At 36.1% G+C, this 9,813-nt stretch overlaps 1 protein-coding gene across 2 annotated transcripts; it reads right to left on the bottom strand.

Annotated features, from left to right (window-relative positions):
- Positions 1-4,700: 4,700 nt before the first annotated feature.
- LOC107779525 (plant intracellular Ras-group-related LRR protein 1) lies at positions 4,701-8,989 on the bottom strand. Of its 2 annotated transcripts, XM_016599976.2 has the most exons (4): positions 7,947-8,988; positions 5,856-6,022; positions 5,093-5,747; positions 4,701-5,011 (listed from the first exon to the last, which is right to left on the bottom strand). In XM_016599976.2, the coding sequence occupies exons 1-3, from the start codon at positions 8,706-8,708 to the stop codon at positions 5,099-5,101; spliced, it is 1,578 nt and encodes a 525-aa protein (XP_016455462.1). In that variant the 5' UTR covers positions 8,709-8,988; the 3' UTR covers positions 4,701-5,011; positions 5,093-5,098. The 2 variants fall into 2 exon arrangements, with proteins under 2 accessions (XP_016455462.1, XP_016455461.1); XM_016599975.2 differs by having other exon boundaries at positions 4,701-5,747; positions 7,947-8,989.
- Positions 8,990-9,813: the final 824 nt, after the last annotated feature.

Raw genomic sequence — 9,813 nt, 5'->3', positions numbered from 1 at the left:
GTCCGCTTCCCCCGTCACGCTGCTGAACTTACACTCCAGATATTCCGTCTTTGTCCTACTCAACTTGAAACCTTTGGACTCCAGGGTCTGCCTCCAAACCTCCAGTCTCTCATTCACGCCTCCTCGCGTCTCATCAATCAGAACTAAATCATTAGCGAACAACATACACCATGGCACCTCCCCTTGAATATGGTGTGCCAGGGCGTCCATCGCCAGGGCAAATAAGAACGGGCTAAGCGCAGATCCTTGGTGTAACCCCATAACCACCGAAAATAGCTCCGAGTCACCTCCCGCGGTCCTAACCCGTGTCCTAACTCTATCATACATATCTTTTATCGATCATACATATCTTTCACAACATAGGTATCGAAGAAAATGCATAAAAATTTTCATTTAGCAAGAGTGCCATTTTATATAAAAAGGAGAAAGGTATATAGTAAGACCCCATATAGGATTATGCATAGGAAGTACATGACTTTAAGAATTACATAAATACTTATAAAATAAATATCATAGAAAAAAGTGTAAATTCTTTAAAATGATCAATTTCAAAGGATGAGGAGAATTTATTTTATATTTATCCTAATATAAAGATATCTTCTTTTTAAAGTCATTATATTCGGATTTCCTCCATAGTTTAGCTAAAGAAATTAAGGAATTAGTAAAAAAACTTTTAGCTGAATTCAAAGTTATAATGTTAAGATTTAGTTTATCTTTAAGCATAACTTTTTGTATCGAAGATTGCCGATGACCAAAGAAAAAGAAGGAAGATATCAAACAGATTTAGAACGTAAGAATTGAACCCAACACGAAAAAGAAGCAAAAGAAAACTTACCTAGATAATTAACTGTTGGGTTTTGAAGACCAAGGAGGCTATCCTCCCTATAATAACTAAGAAAGAATACAACAGTTGTCCCATAATATGCATACAAAACAAAACTTAGATTTTCATAAAAAAACAAAAACTCTATTACGTAATATGAAACAAAGAAACAAACTCACATGTGATTAATCAATCATGTCAGTACATATAAAAGTTTAAGAAAAATAGAGCCTATTTTGTATTTTAATTCGATATAATATTTGAGTGTCTCTTTTGAAGGAAGTATAAACCGTTCTTTTTAGGACAGGTAGAGGAAGTATTCTAAGTCTAGGACAGTTTAGAAGGGCTCTGGAAAGTATAATTCACTTAGCATTAGAAGGTGAAATCTAAAAGTTATAGTTCAACTCAGATATAAATGCTGTAAATTTATTTAGCTTATTATTAAAAGGACAAAATTGAAAAAAAAAAGAAAGCATTACGACTAAAAATGGTTGCCCACCAGAAACCAGAAAATCATGCTCTCTTTGATTTAAGAATAGAGTTTTGAACGTTATTTCTGAGATTATAGCCTATTATCAATAAAAAAAAAATAAAGTGACCTCGAAATTAAATATTCATCTTAATCATAATCAAGATAATAATTCAATTTTTGTCTACCTAGATCTCTCTTTTTTTCTTTACTTCCATATCGACACCTTTTTATTCTATTTTACTGTTCTCTCTCAACCACAAATTTAGCTTCACGTGAAGACATGACAAAGAATGAGAATTTCAAACACCAACTCTCAAACTTTTATATACACGGGTTATGGGTACATTGTATATAACAAAATGGCTTCTTCTCATTTACCTACGCATGGTTATTCGATATTTGTACTGGTCCGAGATAATTGATTCGACAAACTATTTGAAATACGCGAACAAAAAATATTAGATCAATTAATAATTTTTCTATAGAATAAATCATAGGCATGACATGGAGAAAATCATCAGTATTAACAGAATAAAAATCATACCGATAATACTTCTCAAATAAATAAACAGCCTTAGATCTAGACTTGCCAGAATAACTCAGGTTGAACTCAATGATCTCCAAAGACATAAGGCTGAATCCAATATTTTTCTCCAAAAAATAAAATATTTATTAAATAATTACAAGTATATTGTTGAAGTACAAAATTACAAACTTGATCCATTTTTGAAATACATAGAAATATGGAATCAGTTTATACAAAGAATTCATGTTACAGAAGGATACAAATAATTTCAAACTTGGTCCATTCTTTAAATACATGAAATCAATCTCCACGAAAGAATTTATGTGGAACCTCCTTGATTTATTGGTGTAAGAAAATAAACAAAATTAAAGAATACACCTAAACCTGCAAGGAATTCAATGTGTCGAAATAAAATTGATTGGTTAATATTTAATAACAAACAAAGAGCCTCCTAAACATAAACCTACAATTTTATAACCAAAAAAAAAAGATTATTACTCCTAAACCTAAAAGGAGTTCAAAGTGCACAAAATAGATTGTTTGGTTACAGTTCAATTATAAATTTGTTATTTTATATAGTTTAAACAAGGAAGAATTTGATACACAAAATATAAGTTATTTTAAAGGTCTAAATATTAGGAAAATATTTAAATAAAGTCCTAAATATTAGAAAAATATCTTAAATTATAATTTTGCCTAATGTGTAATATGTTTTTAAAGGGTAAAAAAGGCAAACAACATTTCGATACGGGCTTCGTGCTTTTAATATAGTATATAGAGTATAGATTAGATATTTTTAAAGAGTAAAAAGGCAAACAACATTTCGATAGGGGTTTCGTGCTTTTAATATAGTATATAGAGTATAGATTAGCTAAACTCAAACTGCTTGTAACTAAAAGTACTTTTCTGAAAAATACTTTTTGAGAAAAACTCTTTTCAAAATAAGCTAATTTTAGAAGTTTGGCCAAACAAACTATTAATTTACGTAGGAAGTAACAAGGTTTCTACTATCCAACAATTAGTTAAACAACATTTTGATACCAATAACAATGATTAATCTTTGTAAGACAACCAGAAATATTTATTCACCATGTGATAAGCCATATTTTCTAATTGAATTATTGAGTTAAAGTAACATCTTCTTTGCAAATGTATTGCATGACTTTCTTTTTCTTCAAGTATTGCATAACTCAAAATTAAGAATTACATAATCTCACGTGAACTCCACCGTCACACCAAAACCAATTCTACCATCCTTCCCCCAAATGGCCCTAAATTTATCCGAAATACTCCCGAGCCCTCGGGACCCTGTCCGATCATACCAACTAGTCCCAAAATATAACACGAACCTGCTTGAGGTCTCAAATCACACAAAATAATATCCAAATCACAAATCGCACTTCATTCCAAACTTAATGAACAAATCAAACTTCCAATTTCAAATTCTCATGTCGAACCACGTCTAACCAACCCGGAATGACCTCAAATTTTACACACAAACCCCAAATAACCTAACGAATCTATTTCAGCTCCCGAAACAACAATCCGAGTCCGATAACATCAAAGTCAACTCCTGGTCAAACCTATGAACTTTCCAAACCTTCAACTTTCTAACTTTCGACAATTAGAGCCAAAACATCTTAGGAACATCCAAATCCAAACCCGTACATACGCATATGTCCAAAATCGCCATACAAACCTATTGCAACCATCAAAATACGAACCCGATTTACTCAAAAGTCAAACTTTGGTCAACTCTTCCAACTTAAAGCTTCCAAATTGGAACTTACTCTCCCAAATCAACTCTGAACCGCTGAGGTTAGACTAGATACTTAGTGGGTACGCGTTGATTTACGTATTCATACTACACTTCTACACTAATTGTGCAAGTAGTGAGACAGGTCATCTAAGCATGTAGGCGCAACTGTTGAGAAGACTTTGTGGTGAGCTGCATTCCATGTTACGATCCGTAGCACACTAAGTCTCGTCCTATTCATTTACTGTATTCTGTCTATTTTCTATTACAGATAGTTGTTGTAATAGTATTCTATATTCCAGTAGATGCTCGTGCACTTGCAACATCAAATTTTGAGGATCTAGACTATTGTTCTCGGTTGCATTTCTTATATGACATGCGATTTTATATTATCATATTTAATCATGAAGATAATATCAATATTTTACTACGAAAATGAGATGATTTCGCTTATTTATTTCATTTCTTGTTTTGAAAAGTGTTATGAAATATCGTTCGTTCATTGTATTGATTTACTTTGGCTTGCCTGACGGCGGCATTGGGCACCATCACGACCTATGGTGGGAATGGGATCGTGATACGAACTAAGTGATAAATCTCAAAACGACCGATCGGTCGTTACATTCTCTCCCATTTAAACATATGTTCTTACTCGAACGTGCCAAGAGTCATTCCCAAAGCTGGCAAATAACTAAATAACTCACCATACAAATACCCATGTATGAATATACTATCACCAAATTGTAAAATTTTATAGTCGAACATTCCACCGATTTGAACGTCAATTAGTCTCTAGTCTTTTGTCCCAACGCTGATAACTTGGAACGTCAATTAGTCTCATTAGTAGTTCTGTACCTCCGTTGGCATGATTTGACATATGAGAAAAATATCAATTTCGAGGTGCAACAACTACTCATTCATTTGAGAGATATTATTGAGTAATTCCCAAGACATTTTTACGCTTGAGGGGAAACGGAATTGGTATAGCACTTCCATCAATTAGACATCGCTGCCTGCCAATTGGAAAACTTATCTTTCTCTTGTCCAGATTATTACTCGAGCTATGGGCCTTAAGGACATGACTTTACCAAAAGATCTCCACATCTCATATAGTAAACTAGGATTTAATGCGTCTCAATCATGAGAAATCATATAATGAAGAGGAAACGACATAGTAGTTCTGCAGTCGGAACTTAAAGCGCATAATTCATGATGTTAAACACAGGCATTTTTAGAGTCTAGAGAGCAAAACAAACTTGTTTGTATTATTGTATATCAACATTCTCTCTGACAAGTCACAATTTCTAAACATCTTCGGGAAGCAGACGGCAAAACACCAGCATCCTTCACTTCTCTTCACACATCAAACTGGAAAAGACATGCTGAGGAAGCAGAAAGGTGCAGGTGGCCCGATATCAGCCATATTCCTTCAGACTTCATTGGAAAAGCATGAAAACTTTAAACGGTAAACAACAGAGACAAGTGAAAAAGCTTAAAGGAAGACCTCATTCGCACCATAAGTCATAACTGCTGGTTGAGATAATGGTCTGCATCTGACTTTCCTCCACCGCCCAAATACCCTGCAACAGTCCCAAAAACATTTGAAACAGCACCACTCAACCAGGAGGTACTTCGAGTTACTAAGCCGGTCGGTGTCTGTCCCATCTCTTCAAGCATAATCTGTGGCTCTTCTGCCATCAATATGTCTAGCCGTCGCTTAATCATATAAGCCTTTATGGCTTCGGCCCCTTCAACTATAACTTCCTTTGGAGGTATCACAAGAGGGTTCTCGTCCAACTTAAGCACAGTCAGGTTGTCAAGGCGGCCAAATGTATCAGGCAGTTCATGGATCTGGTTGTTGCTCAGATCAAGTTCCTTTAGATTTATCAAATCACCAATTGTGTCAGGAAGCTCAGTTAGGTCACTGAAATTGTTACTCAGGTTGAGGATCTCAAGATTTGTCAAGTTCCCAAATGAACGTGGAAGCCCATGTAGTTCATTGAAGCGCACATCTAAAAGGCGCAGGGACTTTATCTCACCAATGGAAGTGGGTAAGGAACGGAGCTTGTTAAGAGAAAGTGAAAGCCTTTTTAGATTTACCAGTTCAAACCCAATATTTGTTGGCAAATAAGAAAGCTTGTTTAGGCTTGCATCCAACTCCACTAACGACCTGCAAATCAGGCACAATAAAGAGTAGTCTGAGAGAACTGACAAGTCTAAATTAGTGTCTTCGGGATGGGTGAAGGGCTAAATAAGCTCATTTCTGAACCACTATTACCTGCAATGACAAATGCTATCCGGCAAAGTGATAAGCTTATTTCCAGAGACATCTAAGATCTTCAAACTAAACAGCAGACCAATGGAGTCTGGCAGCGATTCCAAGAGATTAGAAGAGAGATGAAGCTCCTCAAGGTTTTCCAAGCTCGCAATTGAATCAGGAATAACCTGTTTTCCCCAGAATTTTAGAAGCAAACAATTGCAAAAATTTGACATTCCAAACAACGTGCCTTTGTTCTCATTCAACCATCACAAACAACAATGCATATGCATTTTATTAATATATGTTACAGTGGCATAAATATTATGCAATTGGCAGATACAAGAAGCATGAAGAGGATACCCAGGAGGGAAATGATGCACTTAATTGGCAGTTTCAGAGAAGCATCGGGACATTATCCATATTGTTAAGCAGAAGCAAAGTCTAACAACATGGCATCTGTATCCACTGAACAGGAAACTGTATGGTACCATATATAGCAACGGAACTAGCTTCAAAGATCAAGTACCCACTGGTTCTCTAAATAGAATAGATTTGTTGTGACACATCACAATGGACATCGTTCCACATTTAACTTTTAAGGTAGTCAACAGTATTACTTCAAGTGATCCATATGACCCCTACTAGGTACAGATGGAGTAATTGATTGATTGAGCACCTATACTATGATGAATTGACAAGCAATAATTATAGAGCTCTAAACTTGCTATGAACTTCTTAATTAAGGTAACAGCAATGGAATTTTCTGCCGATTCAAATGGTTGACAATATGACAATCATATTCATTACCACCTCTACCAAAACTAGCTGTCCATATTTGTTTCCCTATAGTCAAACAAAGTGATCTTTGACTAAGACTTCTAAATGTATTCTTTCATCACTTTCATACAACAAAAACTGCAACCTCTATCATGCTTCAATATATGAATTGATCTATATCAGATTTAACTTTGAAATTGGTCAAATTGACCAGCAGAAAGCAAAAACTGACAGATAAAATGGAGTGGAGAGAATACAATATTACCTTTTTGGGGGGACTTGGATACTAAAAGACAACTATCAGGGAGACGAGAGTGGAGACGAGAGTGCAGAATAATATTATCCTTTAGTTATTCTTCAAGAAGCGCAGTGGACCCAGGAATGATAATGGTGTGATGAGTAATGTTCTCCTAGAAGGGACAAGAAGAGTAACTGGGTGCTCAATTCAAGTTTACCATAATCAGATGTGAGGTTCTCAAGCTTCTTGCACCTTCACCAGTTCAAAGAAACCTAATCCCCTTTAATGATGCCCACTGGTTCCATTGTTTGATCTCTTCGTAGTGAAGATACAAAATTACTACTTCTTCCTTCCTAAATAAGAAGACTGGCCGGGTTCAAAGTACCAGGTCAGTCCACTTGATTTCTGTGTGATTAAGTTTTAAAAAAATTTAAAATAAAACTCGCATACTTAGAAGCTATACGAAACTAATATAATTATGATTTTTTTATATTCAAAAGTATTGAAATTTTGTAAAAATATCCTACTCAAAGCAGAAATTGTTTGACTCCCAAGTAGCGTAGTGTCATTCTCTTTAAGATGGACTCTTATTATTCAAAAGAAAAAGTGTCTCAAAAGCCACAGGATGATCAGCTTACAATAGTAAAAAGCAGTAAACCATGTAACAGAGTTACTAATAAAGCGCGGAAAAGGTGCAGAAATAGAGATAGAGACCCTCTAAACCCATCAGCCCCAGAAATTGAAATGACATTCATGGTACTCAAATCCAGAATTACATTTTATCTAGCACTTTGGCCCACTTTCAGCTACTACCAATAGGTATAGCATAAAAAAAACAAAAAGACACCAGAAAAAGTCGTGCATGATTGCTGCAGCTCTCACCTTACCATATTTCAGCCATCTAGCTATAGACACATCCGGTTAAAAGTATGGCTAGGAGTTTGATATACATTATATAACTTGCCACGAAATGCAACAAGTCATCATGTAGTTGACATTTTAATACAGACCACAAGTTAAAACCCAAGAAATGAAGTCGAGAACAAGCAGTATGAAATGTAACTTCAAGTAGGGATTTTGGAACTAGGGCATACCGCGAGTTGGTTATTGGACAAATTAAGCACGATTAAGGAGCGAATCTTCCCAAAAGCTTCAGGCAGCATCCTCAGCTGCCTGCCGGATAAATCAACCCTTTCTACACTCTTCCCTGGCGCCTCCTGCAAAATAGCAATAACTTCCTCATTCACTTCCTCTTTGAACTCAGAACTCTTCTCACCAAACGCCTGTTCAAGTGCTTCCGCATCACCACCAGCAACGGCGGTCTCATAAATCTTCTCCAACCTTCGCTCCGCGTCCTTCAACATCTTCTCATACGCCTCGTGCAACTCATCCAAAGCTATCAACGCCTTATACTCCTCTTTCTCCTGTTCCGCAGCCTTTCGACACTCGTCCTCTTTAACCGCCAAGTCCGATCTCCAATCCTCCCTCTCCATCTCCGGCGGACGTGGCGAAAGGACAACCTCCTCGAGACGCTTGGACAAGTTGGCTTCAATCTCGGCTAGCTTCATCCTGGAAGTGTCGACAAGCTCGTGATCAGGCCGCTCGACTAGGGTTTTGAGCATTGATCTGGTCTGTGCCACGTCAGCAACGGCTGAGCTCATTGCGGCGACGACCTTAGGGTCGGTGAGATGAGGCATACGGTCGGTGATGTCGAAGTGAGGTTCTTTGGGAGGTTGAGGGAGGGGTTGGGGCTGTTCGATGTCGAATTCATCGGCGGCGGTGCGTTTAGGGCCAATACTGGGAAGCTTGGACATGACGTAGGAGAGAATTGGGAATTTGGTAGGGTTTGGATCCATGGCTGCTGTTGGTAGGGTTTGGATCCATGGCTACTGCTACTACTCGGGAATTGAGATCAGAGATTTATGTAGTGAAATTGGGAAGGGAGCTTTGAGGTTTTTGAGTTGAAAGAGAAAATTGAGGCCAGGCCGGCTGACGAACTAATCCTGATAACCGTTTTCTACGGTTCGATCGCATCTAAAAGATAAAGATAAAATATAAAAAGAGATCGCATCTCGATGTTTTATTTAGGAAGAAAAAGAAAGGAGATCTTTTTACTTATTTAGTTGGGGGTGTAGAACTGTAGTGTATTCATATTACTCTTCTTTATTCGTTCTTATCATTTTACTCTTCACTACTAGAATTTTCTAAAATTTGAATGTGACATTAATCTGTGTTTTGTCATAAAATTGATAACTTTTTAGCGTTAGTGCCAACCAATAATAAGTATTAGATCACCTCATTTTTACTATCCAACTTTTTTCCTAAGGTATTGACACAAATTAAATGATAAGGCTGAAATGAAATGTAGATAATACTCTATCAAGCTTTCGAGCAGTCTTGATGTTTAACTGACACTCAATCTATAAACATACTCAAGCAGTTGGCACTTGGCAGATATATAGGGACCAGACCTGTTGAGAAAGCTTGCTAATAGAAAGAAATATACTCTTAAAACAAAGCGGACAAGTCTAGAAATGTCGAATCCGAATTTTTTTATGCCGAATTATTGATCCAAACTTTATTTGATCTTGAACATCTATTCGTAAAAAGTTATTATACCCTAAAACCTTAAACTTAAAAATTATTGAAGAAATGTTCAATTTTAAGATTTTTAACATTGAACCCATTATATTTTTAAAGTTATGGGTTAATATCTACTATTTTTACAATTTTAATGAATTTTTACATACAAATTTTTACTTCGCGTCAAAAGTTATGGGTTCAATTGAACCCGCGGCCACTAAATTACGTCCGCCTCAGAGGATGATTCTAGTAGAACTAGAATAAATAAACAAACGCAAACAACAATCAAAGGCATTAAAGCTGGTGAACAACGAGTGAATAGTACTTTAACCACATTTTGTACGTTTTATTTTGTCTTCCATTGACAATTCATAGTTT

This window comes from Nicotiana tabacum, chromosome 4 (genome assembly GCF_000715075.1).
Source record: "Nicotiana tabacum cultivar K326 chromosome 4, ASM71507v2, whole genome shotgun sequence".
In the NCBI taxonomy this organism is placed as follows: Eukaryota; Viridiplantae; Streptophyta; class Magnoliopsida; order Solanales; family Solanaceae; genus Nicotiana; species Nicotiana tabacum.
The sequence above is the reverse complement of the archived record's forward strand: the minus strand, read 5'-3'. Positions and strand labels throughout refer to the sequence as shown.

Excerpts from the sequence above, each read along its gene's own strand:
- LOC107779525 (XM_016599975.2), bottom strand. The coding sequence starts at position 8,708 with ATGGATCCAAACCCTACCAAATTCCCAATTCTCTCCTACGTCATGTCC. Across the intron at positions 6,023-7,946 it reads TGTCCAATAACCAACTCGCG|GTTATTCCTGATTCAATTGC; the intron begins GTATGCCCTAGT and ends TGGGGAAAACAG. Across the intron at positions 5,748-5,855 it reads GATAGCATTTGTCATTGCAG|GTCGTTAGTGGAGTTGGATG; the intron begins GTAATAGTGGTT and ends CCTGATTTGCAG.